Here is a 25,017-nt window from a genome sequence, read left to right on the forward strand (position 1 = left end):
AATCTAATCACCTCTTCAAGGCCCCACCTTTCAATTACCATAATAGGATTTCCCACCCTCTTAACACTGTCACAGTGGGGGGTCAAGTTTTGGGGGGACACTCAATCCAAGGCAATGCGCATAATAGAATTATTCAGTATTAAAAAGAAAGGAAATTAATACATGCTTACAATATGGATGAATCTTGAGAACATTATGCTGAGCAAAAAAAGCCAGTTACAAAAAGGCAAATACTGTATGGTTCCACTTATATGAGGTAGAGTAGTCAAACACAGAGTCAGAAAGAATGGTGGTTACCAGAGGTTGGAGCAGGGGATAATGAGAATTGTTTAATAAGTAGGGTTAGTTTTGTAAGATGAAAACGTTCTAGAGATTGGTTGTACTACAATGTGAATGTATTTAACACTACTGAAATGTACACTTAAAAATGGTTAAGATGGTAAATTTCATGTTTTTTTTTACCACAAATAAACATTATAAAATTATAAAAATTAAAAATTATAAAATAAAAAAAATTTTAAATGTCAGAAGATGCATAAGTCTTTCAAGGTATCAACCAACGGAAGCTGAAGAGTAGAGTTGTTTCATGTAACACTACAGGCACTCTCCAATGCCACCAGCCCTGACTCTCCTAGTCTTCTCCTTGGTATGGAGGCCAGTGTCAATTGCCAACTCTTCTCCAGTTTTCACTGCAGTCTTCACATTGCCCTCTTCTCATTTCTGTTACTTTCCAGCTACTGCTGGTACTTGTTTGCATCCTCTTCACTAGATTGTCGATTTCTATGACCCCTATAGGATCTTGCTCTTACTTCCTAACCTGTCCTATTAATCTAAAAATAAAATTCACATATATAATGCTTTCATCTTATCTAGCCTTTACACAACTGTAATTCCAAAAAAGATGTTATTTATTGTCTGACATACAATTGTAATGTCAAGATTTTCCTTTTTTTAGTTATTTTTAAAAATTACCTAAAAAAAAAAAAACACACCCCACAAAATCAGTTTGAAATGTGCTATTGTATTCAAGAACTCTGAATTGTTCCATGCTCATACACTTAGGCTCTCATTAACTTTTCTTTTAAAAAGCATTGTTTATATATTTGTTTCCTTTACTAGATTGTGAGTTTCTTGAGAGCAGAAAATATATCGTATCCATCCTTACATTCTCCAGGCTATACTAGGGTATATGGTACATGAGATGCTCAGGAGACATACCCTAATTCCTACATTCTCATCCTGCAGGGTTTTGCAATTATTTTTACACAAAGCAATAAAACTAATCCAACTGGACCTGTTACTGCTTCACACCAATTACAGCCAGCAACATTGTTTTTTGTTTGTTTGTTTGTTTGTTTGTCTTTTTTTGTGTCCGGAAACGGATCGCAACCCTCAGTGTCGTGCCCGTACCGGACCGGGATCGCAACCCTTGGTGTTGCGCCTGCACCTCGCTCAGCCAGTGAGCGGGAACCGGTCTGTATGTGGGATCCGAACCCTCGGCGGGAGCGCCACCACGCTCCCAAGCGGCGCACTGTAGCAGTGCACCACCGGGCCGGCCTAGCAACATTGTTTTTAAATGAAGCATAGCAATATGTCACAGTATTCTTTTTTCTTACACTTAGGAAATAAACACAGATCATTCTATCAACTTGTGCTATAGATTAAATAAACTTTGTTCTCTAAGGTATTCTGCATTTTCATTAACTTATAAATACCACTCAAGACTCTGCCTGAAATCTTATATAAAATTTTACTAGTAACACATATACCTATCCTACCAAAGTAGAGTAAAATTTATATTTATGAAGGTATGTCTTCCCTCAGTTATCTGGCTTACTTCTGAAATGACTAAAATAGTGTTCTTCTTGGAACTCCATTTCCATATGATGAATTAATTCTGAACTCTGACAGACTTAACCTGGAAAGTAGCTTCTTACCTCTCCAAGATAGAAAGGAGAGGTAAGAAATTAGGAGCTAGCCAATCTGGTTTTCAATCCTGTTCCTAACCACATTTGAATCAAGCTTCTCAGCTTTCTCCATTTGTAAAATTAGAATAATACCTCCTTTGCTGGATTGTTATAAAGACTGAGTGACATATGCATGTAAGAACTGGTCAACATGTTGGATTAGTTCCTTTCCCATTTATCTAAGACTTTTAGTTACTCAAGACATTTTTTAACTTGCCTGACACTGATTTACTTCTACACTGATAATTTATTACCTTTGCTGGCCTAAATTACTATTATCCAAAAAGATTTAAACAGCAGAAATAGCTCTCTGATATTTTTTTTTTGACCGGTAAGGGGATCACAACCCTTGGCAGTGTGGTCTGCACTACACTCAGCCTGTGAGGGCACTGGCCATCCCTATATAGGAGGATCCGAACCCGTGGCCTCGGCTCTACCAGCGCTGCACTTTCCCGAGCGAGCCACAGGGCTGGCCCTGATATTTCTCAAAGATTATATTCAGCCTAATGCTAAAAAACAAATCAAGAAATTATGTATCTACATACGAGGGTACTTCAAAAAGTTTGTGGAAAAATAGAATTAAAAGACAATATGAAATTTTTCCATGAACTTTTCTGAAGACCCCTTTGTATAGTCATATGTTACTTAGGAAACATATTTAAGAAACATTAACTACTTTTACATGTATTTATTTGTCAGACATTAGGGGCAAACTTCAAATTATACCTGATGTGTAAAATGTATCTTTAGAGAACATGAGCCTCTTATGTTTCAGGATTGATGGGAGTTTATGTTATTTTGGTGTTTGGGCTGAATGTCTGTTTCCCAAAATTTCTATGTTGAAGCCCTAAACCTCCCAGGATAATGGTATTAAGAGGTGGGGCCTTTGGGAGGTAATTTGGTTTAGATTAGGTCATAAGGGTGCGACTTTCATGATGGGATTAGTGTCCTTGTAAGACAAGGAAGAGACATGAGAGCTCTCTCTCTCCCCAAGCAGGGCACCAAGGAAAGAGTTGTGAGCACACAACGAGAAGACAGCTGTCTACAAGCCAGGAATAGTGCCCTCACCAGAATCCAACTATGCTGGCACCTTGATCTTGGACTTCCAAACCTCAGAACTGTGAGAAATAAATTTCTGTTGATTAAGCCACACAGTCTATGGTATTTTGTTACAGCAGCATTAGCAAATTAAGACATCTGGTTGGTTTTTTGTTTTTGGCACAGCTGGTTCACTTGTTTTCATCATTCAGTTAGTACTAGAGGTACTTTTAAGAAATATAGTCCTAGTTCTTGAACCACATTCTTTTCCTTTTTTTTTTTTTTTTTTGGTGGCTGGTTAGTATGGGGATCCCAACTCTTGATGCCATTACCTTTCACTTAAACATCAAAATCTTTACACCTGAGCTTTCATTAGGTATTTTCCTAATAAACAGAAACTTTCTATTTACTCACAAATAGTTCCCCAAAACAGAGAGTGACGAAAGGATGGAATGAGGCTCATACACTCCTTTTTATTTGAGAGAACTCTATATTTTACACCAGTTACATAGGCTCAGTGTGTTAAGACATACCTTGGGGAAAATATGGCTACTTTCTCAAAGTCATAACTTTATTTCTGTATATAAAGTCCAGCTTTTATCAGACGTTTCTGATTCCCAAAATAACAGCATTAGGATATGCCTTATTTTAGGCTTTAAATAATTGCATAATAAAATAGCATCAGTAGGTCCAAAGCTGAAACACAAAGTAAGTTTGAATTTCTAACATAAATGAAATGAATGTTTTGTTTCTTTTTGTATACCAGGGCACTTTAGTAAGTTAACAAGGGTAACACAGGATATTTTAAGTTTTTGAGGGAAACATAGCAATACCTGTTGGACACCACACAAACTACTAGTTCGAGGTAGTTTACATTTTCAACGTTAGATAGCATTATATTCCTTTCCATGACAGCATATCTTTGTAAAACTCGGTTTTCCACAGTTTAATAAAAAGTACTGTGCAAGAAGCATAATGGAATAGGAAATGATACTAATTCCAAGATCTGAGATGTTGTGCAGTGTCCACTGTTACGAGAGGTGATGACATAAATTCTTATTAAGTTGTCTGGACCTAACTGCTTAATAAACCGAAGTATTAGGTATTTCTTTTGGCCTAGGTGAGCTGTGAAAAAATTACTGAAACATTAAAGGGTGCCATAGGCTGAGAAAGTTTGGGCACATCTGTGGTATAGGCTTGAAAAATACAAAACATTTCTTTCTACCTAGAAATTTTCTAAATAAATAGTCATATAAAAAGGGGAAAAATATATACAAACATACATTAAAAAGTTTGTATTTTTATTGAAATCTCGTGTTAGGTATCAAACAAAATCTGCTTTCTTCAGATAAAAATATTCTCTCAGATGTCTCCAGATAATTGCTAAGTCTAAATTGGTCCTTCAATGATTTATTTTTATTGTCCTCATGAAATGTTCATATACACTTAGGATGTTCCCAAAAGCATTTTTATCGTGTAAAGGATCGTACATGACGACCTCTACCACTGCCTCCACTAACAAACTTTCCTCTTGAGCCTCCACTGCCGCTATTTGCACTAGCCCAGGAAGGTCCAAGTCCCCCACGACCTCTGGAAGCACGGTCCCTGGGACTTGGGCGGTAGCCTATAAAAAAAGAACATGGTATTCAGTTCCAACGTCCTTTCCTTTCCCACTATTTAAATACTAATATATGACACTGAGCTCAAACAAAGAATTACTCTTAGCTCTTTTAAAACTCATGTGCAAACCTCAGTGATTGTGCTATACTACTGAACTGTATACTTTAAATAAATAAACTGTATGATATGTGACAATTATAATCCAAAATAAAACTATTACTTAAAAAATGTGCATTTGAAACCAAAAGCTACTTGTGACAAGCAGAATTCTGGACTTGTTATAGTAATCTTATTTTCAAAAAAAATTATGTGCTTATATACACAGACAATACTGTAAACAAAAACAGAATATACTGTATAAAGATATCTCTGTTATTAAAATGCCTGTGGTTAAAAAAGTACCTTAAGGATTGGCTTTCATTATTAAAATATAAAAATAGAGCATATCACCATGAAACTGTTCAAATTATACAAACACTTCAGAATCTAAAATTTTGATTATTTTTACAGAAGATGTACCCTGGGCATTCATTCACAGATATAAACTCAACTTTAGAATTGTAAGTCTACACTTTAAAATATTATTCCCAGAATAAAAGTATATATATGACATTCAGCAATTTAAAAGGGAGGAATTCACTTCCCTTCTCTTCAGCAATATCAAGCAGGGAGGATGTTTACCTGTAGAACTAAGTGGTCGTAATGGTGGAAGAGGGCCCCTGTTAAAATTGCTCTGGCCTCCACGACTTTCGTTGTAATTTCCACGAGGAGTATTCTGAGCACTCCAACTGGAGCCTCTTGTTCCCTCCCGACGACTATAGTTTCCTAAACGCAAACAATACAATCAAAATCTACTTTTTTACACAACTTCAATTTGATTAAGGAAGATTTGGTAAGTTTTTCTTAACCTTCAAAAGTAATGAAAGAGACACTGAAATTCTGTAAATTAAATTTACTACATAGTGGCAGCATCACACAGTGGTGAAAGCTCTAGAGCCAGACTGCCAGGGTTCAAATACTGGTTCCACCACTTATATTTATGTGTCCTGCTCAGCTGTCTGACAATTTTCTCTTCTGTAAAGAGGGGGTACTAACAGAACCTACCTTATGGGGTTGATGTGAGGGTATTATTATATATGCAATACCTATAATAGTTCCTGACACACCTATTGTAAGTGTTTGCTATTAAGGTAAGGTCCTATTCTCTTTCATTCCTACCCTCCTAACTCAGCAGGTATGAAAACGTGTCATCAATTTCACTAGTAAAGTACAATTACTATAAATATACTCAGACAGTTTCTAAAACATTGAAACTATTTAGATTAAATATAACATTAGGAAGCAAGTAGATAAGAGAATCAGTGGTAAACTACACAGAACAATCTTAAGGAAATTCATTTAATACAACTGTGAAAATAATATATGGATATTAGAAAGGATAAATAAAAATTCTCAATGTAAAAAAGACAATAATTAGTAAAGACTTCTTTTAAACTCGTTACTAAAAGTGCAATTTAGGGCCGGCCTGGTGGCGCACTGCTACAGTGCACCGCTACAGTGCACCGCTTGGGAGCACAGCGGCGCTCCCGCCGAGGGTTCGGATCCCACATACAGACCGGCCGCTCACTGGCTGAGTGAGGTACGGGCGCGACACTGGGGGTTGCGATCCGTTGCTGGTCACAAAAAAAGACAAAAAGGAAAAAAAAAAAAGTGCAATTTATCAAAAGTCAACTTTTTTTAAAAAAGGTGTTTTTTTCCTACTTAATAGAGTACTCTGCAAATAATACCACTAGTCTAGAGGCAGCTCAACTGTAGTGACAGAAAAATACTTTACATGAATGAATTTCTTCTGTCTCAATCACTTCCATTCAATATTTTAGTATTCCAATATCCTATCCCATTAAAACACACACACAAGTAGTTACCTTTTGAAGCAGGCGGTGTGAAAAACCTATTTTGACTATGAAAAGCACCCCGTCCTCCTCGATTGCCTGAAAACCCACCACGAGAAGAAATCTTCTGTGACACTTTGAGGGGCCGTTTTGGTGGGGGTATCCCATCTTGAGGCACCACTTCTTTACTTTCAGCTGCAACAAAGTCATCCACATGCATAGATGGTGGTCTACTTGTATTCTGTTTTCTCTGACGAAAAATGTCATGGGGTCGTATACCCTGTCCAAATCCTCCCCTGCCCCTTCCTCTTGGTGGTGGCACAACATGAGCTCGTTTGGCAGGTTCAATGTACTCAGATTTTCCACTATTAAAACAAAAACACTCCATGAAAAATTTTTCTTTTTTTTCATATTTCCCGTGAAAATAGAATAGTCAATCTTTGCAATATTGAAAGCCAGCTTTCAATTTTTTCTTATTCAAATTGTTAACTTTGCAAATATCTATATTACTTTCTGGGATAATATTACAAACTAGCTAAGAATGGTAATCACATTTTATTGATATCACTAACAATTTTTTTTTAAATAATCCAGTTCACTTACTGTTCAAACCTTCCAAACTCTCATAAAGAACAATATATCAAATATACTGGGTATGTCCTGGCCAAATTATTTTCTTTAAAAAAACAAATCCAAACAATATTCATGATTCAAGTGCTATGTCAATTTCTTTTTTTGTTTAACAGTCATGTGTCTATCGTAAAATACATTAAAATAAAGAAGCTTACATGACCACAATCAAGATCTTCAGTGGAATAAATTTTACCTTGAAGTTATAAAGGTCTCATGCTTGTGCTTCCCAAGTTTGAATCCTTTAGTAGTCTTGGTTCTTCCAGGAGATGATGGTTCTGACAAAAATGAGCGCTCTAATTCTGAGTGCAAATCAAAATCACTACAGCATTTTTCAGAGAGCTCAATTAAGTCAACCTTTACCTGTAGGCATAAAAATGAAACAAAACACATAGTAAATGTAACAATTTAACATTTGAATACAGAAATTCTTATTACCTACAAATTATATTTGACTCTCATGACAAATAAATTATAGATTTATATCTTCCTCTCATTGTTTCAGAAAGCAACATCATTGGTAGTTTAAAAAAAAAACCTTAGGAATTCAGCTACTGATGGAGTTTGGATGTGTTGTCCCCTCCAAAACTCATGTGGAAATTTGATCCCCAATGTGGCAGTGTTGGACCCTGACTGAGTCATGGGGGCGGATCCCTCATGAATGGATTAATGCTCTCCCTGGGGGAGGAGGGGTAGTGAGTGAGTTCTCCATTCTATTAGTTCCCACGAGAACTGATTGTTTAAAGGACCCTGGCACCTCCTCTTGCCTCTTTTTCTTGCTTCCTCTTGCCATGTGATCTGCTTGTACCCACTGGCTGCCTGCTGCTTTTCCGCCATGAGTAGAAGCAGCCTGAGGCCCGTGACAGATGCAGCTGTCCCAGAATCGTAAGCCAAATAAACTTCTTTTCTGTATAAATTACCCAGGCTCAGGTATTCTGTTATAGCAACACAAAACGGACTAAAACAGCTACCTTTTCTCTGTGTGGGGGGCATTCTTCAAAGCAGGGCTATTAATCTAGGAGACCTTTGCTGTCTAACAAAGAACTCAGGATTTCTCTATATAAATTAACACTGTAATATCCCCTTAACTTCTCCAAAAGAATCTCAAAATAACACACTCTGCTGGCCTTCTGTAGTCAACATTTCTTTTATAATATTCTGTGCCACAGATTCCCAACAGTTCTATGCATTTAAAGAGGTTCCAACCTAAGCTTAATTTCAGAGAAATCAAAATTAAATTTATATAGGTTTTATTCGAATTTATCAAATGAGAGACCTAAAATTTCTCTAACCATGTAAGGCAACAATTATCATTGAAAGACAGTTATGATTATGATTCAACTTAAAGTTATAAAAAGAACTTTTTTTTTTTTTTTTTACCGGTAAGGGGATCACAACCCTCGGCATGGTGTGGTCTGCACCACACTCAACCAGTGAGCACACCGGCCATCCCTATATAGGATCCGAACCCATGGCCTCGGCACTACCAGCACCGCACTCTCCCGAGTGAGCCACGGGGCCAGCCCAAAACAGAACAACTTCTAACACAAATATTTTAGACCTGTGCAGCCCAATATGGTAGCCATTAACCACATGTACCTATTTAAATTAAAATTAATTAAAATTAAATCAAAACAAAATTCATTTCTTGGGCCGGCCCGGTGGCGCACTCGGTAGAGTGTGGCGCTTGGGAGCATGGCGGCACTCCCGCCGAGGGTTCGGATCCCATACAGAGACTGGTCCGCTTACTGGTTGAGCGCGGTGCAGGCGCGACACCGAGGGTTGCGATCCCGTTGCTGGTCACGGTATGGGCGCAACACTGAGGGTTGCGATCCCGTTACCGGTCACGAAAAAAGACAAAAAGGAAAAAAAAATAATAATAAAATAAAATAAAATTCAGTTCCTTAGTCACTCTGGCCCTGGCCACATTCCAACTGCATGACAGTCATATGAGGCTAGTGGCTACTGTACTGCACAGGGCAGATTTCAGAACATTTCTATCACTGCATAAAGTTCCACTGCACAGAACAGTTCTGAAGAATCACTAAACAATTTACATTTAAAAAAATTAATTCTTCAATGCAATTTTAATTGAACTGTATATGGTTTTTAGTAAAAGGAAAGGCAGTCATCTATACACTAAATATACCTTAAATATGAAGCTAATCATTCTTTTCAGTTTTATTACACATGATGAACACTAGCATATTTTGGACCAGGGAATACCCAAATGTTTCTCTGATCAAGAAAATAACAAATATATGGTACAAGAAGACATAGCTAAACTCATCCTCCCTAAAACACCTCTGAGAAGCATAAAAACCTAGTGCATTAAATTTTAAATCTTTAATTATAGACTTATTCAAGCATTATGTTTAAAATGTCAATTCCCACTCATACTATAATACATATACTCTTTATAAGTTTCCAAACTAAGAGTAGATACCACACCATTCCTCTCTGCAAGAATGCAAGAATGAACTATTTTGTGGGATACTTTATTCTATACCATACTGGTATTAGAAAACATACTGCTTTAGAGTACTTATGCAAAGTTGTGATTTTTCGCTTAAAAGTCACACTCCCAAAATACAGATCACTAACTAGAAAGACAAGTAGCATAAAAAATTGAGAGTTCTGGATGTCATTAAGTAGGCAAGTGGCATAAAAATAATGTAGTACCAGTCCCCAAGTGGACTTTAACAGTCGTATAATATGTCAACTATTATAATGCTAATAATATACAAAGAAAACAAACAAAAATAACATGAACCATTTTCTAAATATTTAGTAATAAAATCATTTATACCAAGTCCAGATCTGTATCAATCTCTTCAGCCTGAAATGGAGTGAACCACATAGATTTCAACTGATCATCCATGACATCAGCTAGAACATATGCAGTCCTAGAACAAAAAAAGTATTTGGTGAAAATCAGAACTGCAAAATTGAATATTTTAGCTTATTTTCTAAGTAAAATCTACAAGTTACAATTAAAAATATTATCCTCTGAATATCTAAAATTAACACATGAAAAGACTCCTTCAAAAAGCTATTCAAGGGCCGGCCCGGTGGCGCACTGCTATGGTGCGCCACTTGGGAAACGCGGTGGCACTCCCGCCGCGAGGGTTCGGATCCCACATACAGACCGGCCGCTCACTGGCTGAGCGAGGGGCGGGAGCAACACCGAGGGTTGCGATCCCGTGGCCGGTCCCGGTCCGGTACGGGCGCGACACTGAGGGTTGTGATCCGTTGCCGGTCACGAAAAAAAGACAAAAAGGAAAAAAAAAAAAAAAAGCTATTCAAGAATTTAGTATCCTTAAAAACCAGTAACTTGGAAACTAAGCCTACTGTAACAAATTTTGATCTTTCAGTAAAATAAAACAAATCCATGGTTTTATTACCAAAAGGCAAGCTTATGGCACTCTATCAATCTGTACAGAAACTGCCCATATTTAATTTTTCTAAATACAGAAACTAATCCTATTACATTTAATGGTCATCATGCTATATAGTGCTCCAAATATGGAGATATATATCCTCTAGACCAGAGATCAGTAAACTATGGTTCATTCTGCCAGCCTGTTTTTGTACCGCCTGCAAGCTAAGCATAGTTTGTATATATTCAAAAGTTTAAAAGAAAAAACAAAAGAAACAAAAAACTACAGAAGACTATGCAATAGAAGCTATATGTGGCCTGCAAAGCCTAGAATTTTTGCTACCTGACCCTTTATTAAAAAAAAAGTTTGTTGACCCTCTTTATACTCCAGCTATTATATAAACAATACCTACTCAATCACAAAACTTTGCTTTTTTTACCTATTGTTAAACAGATTCTGGAGAGATTCTGGAGCTGAAAGTATTGGTTCTACATCCTGGTCACTGAGAGGTAAAGGATCACCTGATGACTCTAGCATCTGCTTAATTCCGACTACATTGTCCAACAAAGAATCCAGATTGTCATCATCTTTTGAATGTTCCTAGATATAAACAAAGGCAGAATAAGAAGGTGCAGGTAAACTTGAATACTTATGACCATAATCTACAGACTCTTTAATAGAAAAGGCTGTATTATTTTACTAAGAAATTGGAGCACCATCAAGAAATTATCAACTGAACATTAAACATATTAAAATAAAACAAACAGCAAAAACACTTATTTTATTTCTAAACAATGGCAACAGGGTGTGCCCTGCATCCAAAAAATAGAAAATTCAAAAAGTACTGCCTACATTTACTCCTTAAGATTCGTAACAATATGGAGGACTTCACTCCAAATTATTAATTCAAAGAGTTATCTGAAACGGTATAAATAACCAGGTAAGGGTTGATTATTCAAAAAGGTCACTATGAAACACTTGTATTTGTCAAACTGAGAAGAAAATATGTCTCAGGAAAGTTCTGTTTATATTTTGTTTTTGTTTTGTTTTGTTTTGTTTTGTTTTTTTTTACCAAAACAAGCTTCTCTAGTTCAAGGAACAAATTTTCTGGACTTTCTTCTTTGCTTTGTAGAAGCTGTTTTAACTCAGCAGCATTAATACTCATCGTCCGTGATGGATGAGCTCCCTCTACTTCCATGAGACCACTATCATCTCCACAACATCCCTGTAAATGTCACACACAAGTTAAATTTGAGAGCAGAGAAATTTGCAAAGATGCTTCCAAACTTATTCAGATATTTAAGCCATTTGCTGCAATCTTCCTCTCAAAGTTTTGGTTTTATACCAGTACAAATAGCTAGTTTTAAGAAGGATTTAGTCAGCTCAAAGCTGAAATAAGTTTTCTTTGAGTAAAACTCACAAAACAAATAGGTAAACACATACATTCAATTTACTGGCACAAAGAGTTCACAACAAAATGTCCAATGGCAAATATACTGGCACTTGTAGGACACATAACACACTGATTGACGCTCAAAAGTTAATTAAATGCCTGCTATAACAAAGAACTGATAGAAACTGAATTATCTTTCTGGAGATAAGACAAACAACTAAAGAAAACAAACTATCATTTTTCTGTCACATAGAAAAGTTAACATTTTCTGCTTTAAAAAATATGCTACAAAATAAAATAAATTTGAGTGATGATACTTCAGTATTAGACAATCCATGCAGCAAAACAAATCTTGGTTCATGACAATTAAACCATCCATCTTCTCACATATGAAAGAATACTTATGGTAGAGAGCTATGTACCTATCTAACAGTAGTTTGAAACCTTTAGAACACAGCCCTATTTTAAATGGCTCAAAATGAATATGGTCATTCAGGAGTAAGACTCACAAAATAAAAGTGCACCCCCCCAAACCAGATGCAGGATTTAATACTTTTAAAAGGGCATAAACAATTAAAATTTTGTTTGGAGCTAATACCATTTATCCTTTAACTGATCAAATATCAATGAAGGCTGAATAAAAACTATTCTTAACAAAGTCCCATTCAAACTGATACTATGCCTGAAGCACACTTGCTCCTTTCAGGAAACACTGGGTTTAGAAGTGACTTACATTGTGTTAAAGAAGAGAGCATACACGGTTTTAATAAGAAATTCAATGAACCACTGATCTATAAGGGTTTTAGTTGCTCTGTTGGGAGGTGGGGATAGTTTGGTGAACTAGCCCATGCTTTATTTAAAAGAAAAAAAAGAATAAGAAGGTAAATGATTGAAAATAATCAGAGTACACTGACAGGAACAAGTAAAGAGTTCTCTTGAAAGGAAATGTTTTCTAAAGGTTGATAAAATTTATAAATTAACATATGATACGAATTTTATAGAAATAAGTATATTAATCAAATTATCAAGATTTCTATCTGGCTTCTTTCCTCCCTTCTAGTTATTCATACCACTTTCACCAAGAGAGGGCAAGTTTAGTATAGTTGAATCAGAAATATTACAATGATTACTATTTGTAAAGGTCAGAGAAAACATACCAAATAATCAAGTTAAAAAAAAGAGAAGGAGGCCCAGATGGGTCCACTGGTGAATTCTACTAAACATTTGAGGAAGAAATTATGCCAATTCTCTACAATCTCTTCCAGAAGATAGAAGCAAAGGGAATACTTCTTAACCAATTCTGTTAGGTCAACATTACTCTAATAATAAAACCAGACAAATATATCACAAGAAAACTATACACCAATATCTCTCAGGAACAAGGAACATAATGACAAAATCCTAAACAAAACATTAGCAATCAAATCTAACAATGCATAAAAAGAACTATAAATCATGACCAAGTGGGATTTACCCCAGGTATGGAAGGCTGGTTCAACATTCTAAAATCAATTAATGTAATCTATCTCATCAAAGGGCAAAAGAAGAAAACCCACATGATCACATTAATAGAGACAGAAAAAAATCTGGCAAAATCCAACACACCCATTTATGATAAAAACTCAGCAAACTAAGAATAGAGGGGGACTTCCTCAACCTCATAAAGAACATCTACAAAAAACCTATTGCTAACATCATACCAAATGCTGAGAAACTAGAAGCATTCTCACTGTATCAAGAACAAGGCCGTCTTGCCACTCTTTTTCAACATCATACTGGAAGTCCTAGCTAATAAGAAAGAAAATAAAACGTAGACAGATTGGGAAGAAAGAAAAATGTCTTTGAACTCTAATGTAAACTATATACTTTGGGTAATAACTATAACAAATGTATCATGGTACAAAATGTACACAGTGAGCTTGTGTGTTGTGGGGGGGCTGGTAGGGGGAGATATATGGGAATTCTGTGCTTCTGTACTTTACACTCAGTTTTGCTGTGAACCTAAAACTGCTCGAAAAAACAGTCTTTTTAAGAGAAAGTAAGAGTGAAGAGGTGTGGTAAGGAGGAAGGAGAAGGATGGGAGACTGGGGAGGGGGAAGGATGGGAGACTGGAGGAAGCAGAAAGTCACTAAAGTTTATTGACACATTTAAAAAAAAAAAGAAAAGATTGTTGAGGGAAAAGATAAAAACCATGAACTAATTAAGATATCTGAAATGATCTAAAATTTTCATCTCTCCATACTATCTTTTTTATTATTATGAACAGAAACAGTTTTAAATATAATAGAACGCCTTTTAAATTCTAACCTATTTGTTTGTTATTAAAAGTAGTCAGAAAATCTTGGATCAAATTTAGCATATTCTCAAGTTTTCTGTATATACATTACTATGACAAGTAGTAACAAAGAATTTGTAAAAGATTTTAAAAACTATAATCTACAGAGTTTCAGGAAAACGGACAATTCTATCAAATTTGTGTGTGACACCATTTAAAATTTCCTTATTTATCTGTCAAACACTCCAGCTATTAAACTGTACAAGACACTGTACAAGTAATCTGGGAAAAAAACTAGTAAGACATGGTCTATGACCTAACTGAGCAAATATTCAGAAAGTGGGGTAGGAAATGGTAAATAGATAAATGATCTACATAATAGAAACCCAAGTAACATGCTATGGAGAGTAAAGAAGAAAACTTAGTCTCAAAAGACTTCACAAATTGGGATGCATTAAAACAGGCACTGATGAACAGATTAAGTATGACCAAAAAAGGAGGGAGAGACAGAGAGAAAGACATCAACAAGAGAAGCATGGCTAAGGAAAGAAATAAAAATAGATGAGATTTATGGAATGGAAATCATCATGTTGATGTTTTCTATGATGTTTCCAATGTTTTCTAAGGAGGGATGCTTGCAAAAGTAGATTTTTGAGCAAATAGTTAATGCTCTTGAATGCCATGTTAAAAAGTTTGGAATTTATCCTACAGATACCAAGAGTTATCATAAGATGAAGGAACAGGATCTGATGTTTGCTTTTAGGAAGATATGAACTCACAGAGAACTATTCAGAATGTATCAGAGAAGTAAATGTTTGGAAGGAAACTAGAAAAAAGACTGATATAATAGTCTGCAAGAAAATAAAGACCTAAAAATTATTTTTTTTTTAAAAAAGAACTAAATATAAATTCTGGAGTGGAAAACTACAATAACTGAAATGAAAAATTCCCTAGCGGGGGTTCAATAGCAGATTTGAGCTGGCCAAAGAAAAGAATCAGTGAACAGAAAGAAAAGGGAATGAAGAACCAAATATAGTCTCAGAGATCTGAGAGACACATCAAAATCATCAACATATATATGTGTCCCAAAAGAAGAGGAAAGAAAGCAAAAGCCAGAAAGAATATCTGAAGAATATCTGAAGAAAGAATCTGAATGGTAGGAAACTTCCCAAATTTCATGAAAAACATTAATCTATACTTCCAAAAGGCTCAACAAACTCCGAATACAATAACCTCAGAGATCCACACTTAACAACACACTATAATCAAACTGTTAATAAGAGCCAAAGACAAAGAGAGAATTTTAATAGCGGCGAGAGAGGTGACACAACACATAAACGGGATCCTCAATGAGATCAACAGCTGAGTTCCCATCAGAACCCATGGAAGCCAGAATACAGAGGAAGATATATTCAAAGTGCTGAAAGAAAAAGGCTATCAACCAAGAACCTCTAACCAGCAGAACTAGCCTTCAAAACTGGAGAAATTAAGACATTCCTGGATTAAAAAACATTGAATGTGTCACTAGCAGACCTACTTTACAAAAAATACTAAAGGGAGTCCTTCAGATGAAATAAAAGGACACTAGACAGTAATATGAATCCATATGAAAAAATAAAGAGCACCAGTAAAGGTTAACTATATAGGAAAATATAAAAGATAGTATAAATGTTTTTGTTTATAACTCTTTTCTTCTTTCTGAATTAAAAGACAACTGAATAAAACAACTATAATTGTGTGGATGAGCTCATAATGTATACAAATGTAATTTATATGACAATAATAGCACAAAGGAATGGAGAAGGAACACAGCTACATTGTAACAGTTCTTATTTACTACTACTGAAATTAAGTTGGTATTAATCTGAACTATATTGTATTAAGTGTTCATTGTAGTCCCCAGGGCAATCGCTAAGAAAATAACTAAAAAAAATTGATGAAGCAACAATGAGGACATTAACATGGCATAGTGAAAAATATCTATTTAACAAAAAAGTATAATTGAGATAAAAAGGAACCAAAGAAACATTTATATAGAAAGTAACAGTAAAACTTCCAACATAAATCCTACCTTACTGGTAATTGAACATAAATGAATTAAATACAACAATCAAAAGAGATCAACAGAATGTAAAAAACAAAACATGATCCAACTATATGCTATCTACAAGAGACACACTTTAGATTAAAAGACACGAATAGGTTGAAAGTAAAATAATAGAAAAAATATATACCACATTGCTGTAGTAGCTATACTAATAGGACAAAAACATTTAGACAAAAGTTACTAGAGACAAAGAAAGAAACATTTTACAATAATAAAAGGGTCAGGAAGACATAACAATTATTAGTATACATGCACTTGACAAAGAGCCCAGAGATACAAAAACCAACAGAATTAAAAGGAGACAACTCAATAATTGAAAAATTTTAGTATCCCAACTTTCAATAATGGATAGAACAACTAGGCAGAAGATCAACAAAGAAAGAGAAGACAAACAACTATAAAACAACCACTCCTAACAGACATCTATACAACATTCCACCAAACAGAAGCAGAAGATACAATCTTTTGTACACATGGAACATTCTCCAGGATAGACCATATGCTAGGTTATAAAACAAGGCTCAATAAATTTGAAAGAACTGAAATCAAAGTATGCCTTCTGAGCACAATGGAATGAAATTAGAAACTAAAAACAAAAGGAAATTTGGGAAATTCACAAACACATAGAAATTAAACACATTCCTAACTAAACAATGGGACAAAGAAGAAATCACAAGGGAAATTAGAAGACTTTGAAATGAACAAAATAAAAATACAAATACTAAAACCTATGGGATGCAGCAAAAACAGTGCCCAGAGGGAAAGTTATAGCTATAAATGCCCACATTAAAATAGAAGAAAAATTTCACATTAATAACCTAAACTTCCACCTTAAAAAACTAGAAAAATAGCAAAATAAATTCAAAGCAAGAAGGAAGGAAGGAAATAATAAATGATAAAGCTGAAATAAATGAAATGCAAAGCAAAAGTAATAGGGAAAAAAAGGTGGTTATTTGAAAAGATCAACAGAGTTGGTAAACCTTTAGCTAGACTAAGAAAAGAAGAAAAAAAGAGAAGACTGAAATTATTAAAATCAGGAATGAAAAAAAGGGGCACCATTAACAACCTTACAGAAATTTTTTAAGTTTATAAGAAAATACTACAAACAACTGTACGCCATCAGTTAGATAATGAAGATGAATGTAAAGGAATGAATTCCTAAAAAGACACAAACTACCAAAACTGACTCAAGAACATATAGAAAATCTGAATAAATGAATATCAAATAAAGCAACTGAATTAGTATCAAAAAAAAAAAAAAAAACTTCCCACAAAGAAAAGCCCAGACCCAGATGGCTTCACTGGTGAATTCTACCAAATGTTTAAAAAATTAACAACAACCCTTCACAAACTCTTCCAAAAAATAAAAGAGGAGGGAACATCTCCAGCTCACTCAATGAGGTCAGAAAAGATATCAAAAGAAAAGACAGGACAGGGCAAAGACATTAAGAATATGACCCCAAAAGCACAGGCAACAAAAGAAAAAAATAAACAAGTGGGATCATATCAAACTAAAAAGTTTCTGCACAGCTAAAGAAACAACAGAGAAAAGACAACCTACAGAATGGGAGAAAATATTTGCAAACTATGCAACTGACAAGGGATTAATATCCAGAATATACAAAAAACTCAAACAACTCAACAGTAAGAAAACAAGTAACCAAATTAAAAAATGGGCAAAGGAGCTGAATAGAAATTTCTCATATGAAGATATATACAAATGGCCAACAGACACATGAAAAAATTCTCAACATATCACTCAGCATCAGGTAAATGCAAATCAAAACCACACTAAGATATCATCTCACGTCAGTTAGACTGGCTATTATCAAAAAGACTGAGAATAACAAATGCTGACAAGGATGTGGAGAAAGGGGAACCCTCCTACACTGTTGGTGAGAATGTAAAGTAGTGCAGTCATTATGGAAAACGGTATGGAGGTTTCTCAACAACTACATATAGAACTGCTATACAACCCAGCAATCCCATTGCTCGGTATATACCCAAAGGAATGGAAATCATCATATTGAAGGAATACCCACACTCTTATGTTTACTGCAGCTCTATTTACAATAGCCAAGAGTTGGAATCAACCTAAATGTCCACTGACAGATGACTGGATAAGGAAAATGTGGTATATATACCCAACAGAATACTACTCTGCCATAAAAAAAGAATGAAATTCTGCCATTTGCAGCAACGTAGTTGAACTTAAAGAAAATTATGTTAAGTGAAATAAGCCAGGCACAGAAAGAGAAATACTGCATGTCCTCACTCATAAGTGGGAGCTAAACTAAAGAATGAATGAAAAGAAAAGAAAGAATCAAAATAATACATTAAACTTTCAAAAAAAAAGAGAGACAGAGAACAGAACTGTGGTTATTAAAGGCGGGAAAGAGGGAGGGGGGTTGGCGAGAAACTAGTTAAGGGTCACAAAGATTACATTTTGTAAACACGAGTATACTAATTATCCTAATTTGAACACCACATATTGTACACATGTACAATATTCAATTCTGTACCCCACAAGTATATATATATATAATCAACTATCTTTCAATAAACTGTCCAAAAAAAAGTTATAGACCAAGATCCTTTTTGAATATAGACACAAAAATCTTCAATAAAATAAAAGAAACTGAATCCAGTAACATATAAAAAGGACCACACAACAGGACGACGTGGGATTTATCCCTGGAATACAAGGTTGGTTTAACAAATAAAAAATCAATATAATACACCACATTTGATAGAATATGGAGAAAAACTATATGATCATCTCAACAGACTACAAAAATGCATTTGATAATACCCAACATTTCATGATTAAAAACATTTAAACTAGGAATAGAGTGGAACTTCCTCAACCTGATAAAGAGCAATCCAAAAACCCCACAGCAAACATTTATATTTAATACTGAAAGATTGAAAGCCTTCTCCCTAAGATCAGGAACAAGACAAAAATACCCATTCTTGCCATTTCTATTCACAATTATACTGGAAGTTCTTGCAAGGGTAACTAGGCAAGAAAAAGAAATAAAAGACATCCAGATTCGAAAAGAAGTAAAGCTATCTCTATTTGTAGATGACATGATCTTGTGTATATAAAAAATCCTAAGGAATACACTAAAAAGCTATTAGAACTAATCAATAAGTTCAGTTCAGCAAGGTCACAAGACACAGTATCGATATACAAATTATATTTCTAAACATTAACAATCAAGAATCCAGATATAAAATTAAGAAAACAATTCCATTTATAATATCATAAAAAATAAATAAAAATAAAAAACAAAACACTTCCCATGTCAGGGGCATAAATTTAACAAAAGACATACAAGACTTGTACATTGAAAGCTACAAAACATCACAGAAAGAAATTAAAGATGACCTAAATAAATGGAATGACAGCCCATGTCCATGGATAAGAAAACTTAATACTATTGGGCCGACCCCATGGCACACTCAGGAGAGTGCAGCGCTGGGAGCGCAGCGACGTTCCCGCCGCGGGTTCGGATCCTATATAGGACTGGCCAGTGCGCTCACTGGCTGAGCACGGTGTGGGCGACACCAAGCCAAGGGTTGCGATCCCCTTACTGGTCACGAAAAAGGCAAAAAAAAAGAAAAAAAAAGAAAACTTAATACTATTAACACAGTAATACTCCCAAAATTCATCTACAGATTCAATCAAAAATGTTCCAATCGGGGCTGGCCCGGTGGCGCACTGGATAGTGCGCCGCTTGGGAAGCGCGGCGGCGCTCCCGCCCGAGGGTTCGGATCCCACATACAGACCGGTTCCCGCTCACTGGCTGAGCGAGGAGCGGGAGCAACACCGAGGGTTGCAATCCCGTTGCCGGTCCCCAGTCCGGTACGGGGGCAACACTGAGGGTTGCGATCCGTTGCCGGACACGAAAAAAGACAAAAGACCAAAAAAAAAAAAAAAATGTTCCAATCAAAATCCCAGAAGCCTTGGGCCAGCCGTGTGGCTCACTTGTGAAGAGTGCAGCACTGGTAGTGCCAAGGCTGCCGGTTCGTATCCTATATAGGGATGGCTGGTACGCTCACTGGCTGAGCCTGGTGAGGACGACACCATGCCGCAGGTTGTGATCCCCTTACTGGTCAAAAAAAAAAAAAAAAAAATCCCAAAAGCCTTTTGGCAAAAACTAACATAAAGTCAGAAAACAGATTAGTGGGGCCGGCCTGGTGGCGCACTGGATAGTGCGCCGCTTGGGAAGCGCGGTGGCGCTCCCACCCGAGGGTTCGGATCCCACATACACACCGGTTCCCGTTCACTGGCTGAGCGAGGCGCGGGAGCAACACCTAGGGTTGCGATCCCGTTGCCGGTCCCCGGTCCGGTACGGGGGCAAGACTGAGGGTTGCGATCCGTTGCCGGACACGGAAAAAAAGACAAAAGACAAAAAAAAAAAAAAGAAAACAGATTAGTGGTTGTTAGGGATAGGGGAGAAGGGGAAAGGTAGTTTCTGCTAATGGGTATGGGGGGTTTTGGGGGTGGTGGTGATGAAAATGTTATAAAATTAGATAGTGGTAATCGCTACATGATTCTATGAATATACTAAAAACAATGACTTGTCAGTTTTAAAGGGTGAATTTTATGGTATATGAATTACATCAATAAAAAATGGTAAAAAAAAAAAAAAAGGAGCAAGAAGGAGAAATCTATGGTAATGGTGGTGAAAACAAAATACAGTGAATAAAGTACGAAAAGTTTTATGAATTAAACTGACAAGAATAAGCAGCTGCTAAAGACGATGAACAGGGGGAAAGTTAGCTACTATTTTATGATTTCTATCTTGGAGGTGAGGGAAGATCAACGGTATAAAGGTAAGGCACATAAAAGATGAATCAAGTTTATGGAGAAGCCAATAAATTAGATTCTAGATATTCCGAGACTCTATCCATTAACTAAGGGCAAAGGAAGACAAGAGATGGAAAAGGAATCAGGAAAAATATCAGAACAGGATCCAAGTCACAAATAGAAATGAAGTGATGCAGGGGTACATTTTTCTCTGATTAAGGAAGAAAACAACAGATTACAATGAACAGGGAAATAATCTAATGGGAAGTGAAAGGATTTAGAAGTTAAACAGGATGGCCTTGATCTTCTCTATGAAGGAGGTAAGAAGAGGAAATGTACTGATGTGGGATAAATAAACATATTAATTAGCAGTCCTGAGGGCCCAGCAAATTGCAGATAACATGAATGAACACTGGTTAGTAGTTTTTGATCAGGAACTGTTTAACTGATGACATGTGAAGAAAATCTGTCAAACTGATTTGTTAACAACATGTCACTTATGATCTAATAAAACCAATAAGTAGTCTTCTATCAAGTAAAACTTAAATCTCTTTAGGGCAGCTACACCCCTATGGTTAAATATGCCAGTGTTTCAAAATCAAAGCATCTGGTAAATGTAATCACTTTAATAAACTAGATATGACAAAAGACAAACAATAACTTGCCAATAAAACTGGCAAGACAATAACTACAAATACAACGGGCAGCCAAGAAGGGCTTACTGGATTAAATATTCTCAATATAAATTTCATGCATAAGAGAGAACACACTAAATGGTAAATTTATTTTTCTTATGAAATCCTGTACTATGTTTATTTTGGTAACACTGTACTAAACAGATCCTCTACAACTCTGCCCAAATAAAAATCTTAAATATAAGGTGAATTTCTTAAACCATTGGTGATGGAGTATAAATTGACCCATAGGATATGTACACACACATGCAAAACTATTTCGCCGGCAATACATTTAGGCAAAGCTAGATTACACCGCCATAAAACACCCCAGGATCTCTTAGAACTTTTAACATACTAATAAGTACAGTTAAGCTCTACCAGAGGACACATTTCCAAACTTATTTGATCCCAAACACTTTTTAAAGGCAGGCCTATTAATGGCTTCTGAAATTGTTTCGGTAATATACCGTGATTTTGGAAAACACTAATGAGAGAAGTCTTAGTTACATTTTAACAGTAAGATTTTACAGTCAGGGAAATAATCTTTAATTCATATCTATGATGGATCCAAATACTCAAGTATATAATAAACTTTACAGTGAGCCCCAAATCACAACATCCAAAATACAATCAGTAAACGTTCACTTAAGCAACAAGTAAATTAAGAAGACTGACAAAACTTGACTATTCTGAGTTTCCCTAGCAAGGTAACTCAATGTCAAGAATTATTTTAAAATGAGGGCACTATAGGTAGTATTTTTCTCTATTTAAGTTGCGAAGTCATAGAGTATTCACAAATTAATGATGCCTACTAAATTAATGAAGAGTTAAATATATTCTACTCTTAAACACCTATTTTTTAATAAGTCAAAAACCTATATTTACAGTGGGATGAGGGCACAGAAAAAAAAACACTACTCTAACTTCCGGAATATTTAACTAAAGTGATTTTCTAATTTATGACAAAGTTTGTAAATTTAAGAAACAACAAATATATACATACACGCACTTACCAATGCATCGGAGTTAAGAATTTGTCTCATAAATTCCAAAAATGAAGATGCAAGTTCTCCTGTGTCCTTACTAAATGTACTGACCACTCGTTTCAGTAAACTATGCAGAGCACTACTGTTTTTCCTTAAAGAACTGTAAATAAAGAAAAGAAAGAGGAGATATTCTCTTAATATATGAGCATATAAAACTAGTACGAGAAATGAACTAAGTTCAGACAAATTTAATCTACCATTTTCAAAAATGTAAAAAGTACTTTGGTATGTCTGTGTACACAAACAATATAAGTAAACAGTATCTATAGTTACCAACTAAGAAAAACTTCCCCCAAATAGTAAACTAAAAAATTCAGTACAAGAAACTTGCTAGTTCCCTATTTTTAAATTTTTTATAACCTGAGGATTTCTCTAACATAAGAAGGTTACAGCTGTCTCATAAGCCTGCCCAGAGAACCTAATTAACTTAATAACTACAAAAAATGACTATCCTTATGACAATGTAATCGAACAGAAGGAAATCAAGGGTATAGAGCAGAGGTCAACAGCCAGATGCTAAATATTTTAGGCTTTGCAGGCCATATACAACTCAGCTATCTCTTTTACACAACAGCAATTTCAGTCACCACTACTGAACTCTGTTGGTATAGTGGAATCTTACAAAATACATAAATGATGGCTGCATTCCAAAAAATTTTTATTTACAAAAACTGGCAGCAGGCTGGATTTGGCCTGTGGGCCAGTTTGCCAACCCCTAATACAGAAAGATTTCAGTACAACATATCTAAAATCTTGACAATGTATGGGGGTACTTCAAAAAGTTCACGGAAAGATTTGTATAATCTTTTAATTCTGTTCTTCCACAAACTTCTTGAAGTACCCTTGTATAGTCCTGCTAAAATTATTCTATGGATTTACATAGTTCTTAGTTAATCAAAAAAGAATTTCAAGAGCAAACTATTCTTATATTCAATTATGTCCATTAAGCTATAACACAATACAAAAAAAGAGAAAGATGAGACTCCTGCCCTTGAGAACTTTATATCAAAACGGAAAGGCACAACAAACAGGAATGAGATTAAATACAGAGAATACTGTTAATGAAAAAAGCAAGGGTTCAAAATTGTACTATACCAATTACTAGCCACTACATACAACCTTAAGCAAGTAAGTCATAGGTCTATGAAAAATTGGAGCCCAATACCTACCTATTAGAATGTCTAAAATTTTTTTTTTTTTTTAATGGTAATACCAAGTTCTGGCGAGGATGACGAGCAACTGGAACTCTGAGACATTGCTGGTGGGAATGCAAAATGGTATATCCACTTTGGAAAGCAGTTTGGCAGTTTATTATAAGGTTAAACATATACCTACCATATGACCCAGTAATCCCACTCCTAGGTTTCTTTTTTTTTTTTTTTCCTTTTTTCCTTTTTTTGTCTTTTTTCATGTCCGGCAATGGATCGCAACCCTCAGTGTTGCGCCCGTACCGGACCGGCAACGGGATCGCAACCCTCGGTGTTGCGCCGCACCTCGCTCAGCCAGTGAGTGGGAACCGGTCTGTATGTGGGATCCGAACCCTCGGCGGGAGCGCCTCCGCGCTCCCAAGCGGTGCACTGTAGCAGTGCGCCACCGGGCCGGCCCTCACTCCTAGGTTTCTACCCAAGAAAAATGAAAGTAGATTCACACAAAAATACTGTATTTAAGTAAAGGTTCACAGCAGCTTTATTCATAACCACCAAAAATTAGAAACAACCCAGAGTGTTGGAATACTACTCACCAATAAAAAAGAAAAAAACTACTGATTCATGCAACTAAATAGATGAATCTTAAATGCATTTTGCTAAATGAAAGAAGCCAGACCCAAAAGGGCACATGTCGTATGATTTCATTTATATGATATTATGAAAAAAGCAAAAGAATATAGAGTAAAATAGACCAGTGGTTGCTAACGTTAGGTACAGGAGTTGTCTATAAAAGGGTAGCATGCTAGAACGTAGGGATGATGGAACTGAATGGAATACCGCTGATAAACACATGACTCTAAGCATTTGTAAAATCCACAGAACCGTACAACACAAAACATAAATTTTACTGGATATAATCTTTTTTTAAAAAATCAAGTAGGGGGCCGGCCCGGTGGCGCACTGCTACAGTGCGCCGCTTGGGAAGCGCGGCAGCGCTCCCGCCGAGGGTTCGGATCCCACATACAGAC

At 35.8% G+C, this 25,017-nt stretch overlaps 1 protein-coding gene across 1 annotated transcript in view; it reads right to left on the bottom strand.

Moving 5' to 3' along the window:
* Positions 1–3,458: 3,458 nt before the first annotated feature.
* Positions 3,459–25,017, bottom strand: part of KIAA1429 (KIAA1429 ortholog) — a 57,476-nt gene continuing 35,917 nt past the window's right edge. The window contains exons 16-23 of the mRNA XM_008582473.1: positions 22,809–22,941; positions 11,600–11,752; positions 10,967–11,127; positions 9,957–10,053; positions 7,344–7,510; positions 6,551–6,882; positions 5,307–5,450; positions 3,459–4,629 (exon numbers count right to left, since the gene is read on the bottom strand). Coding sequence (XP_008580695.1) covers positions 4,475–4,629; positions 5,307–5,450; positions 6,551–6,882; positions 7,344–7,510; positions 9,957–10,053; positions 10,967–11,127; positions 11,600–11,752; positions 22,809–22,941 — 1,342 coding nt within the window. The 3' untranslated portion in view covers positions 3,459–4,474. The remainder of the gene's footprint in view (positions 4,630–5,306; positions 5,451–6,550; positions 6,883–7,343; positions 7,511–9,956; positions 10,054–10,966; positions 11,128–11,599; positions 11,753–22,808; positions 22,942–25,017) is intronic.

Source organism: Galeopterus variegatus, unplaced genomic scaffold, assembly GCF_000696425.1.
Source record: "Galeopterus variegatus unplaced genomic scaffold, G_variegatus-3.0.2 Scaffold2623, whole genome shotgun sequence".
Taxonomy (NCBI): Eukaryota; Metazoa; Chordata; class Mammalia; order Dermoptera; family Cynocephalidae; genus Galeopterus; species Galeopterus variegatus.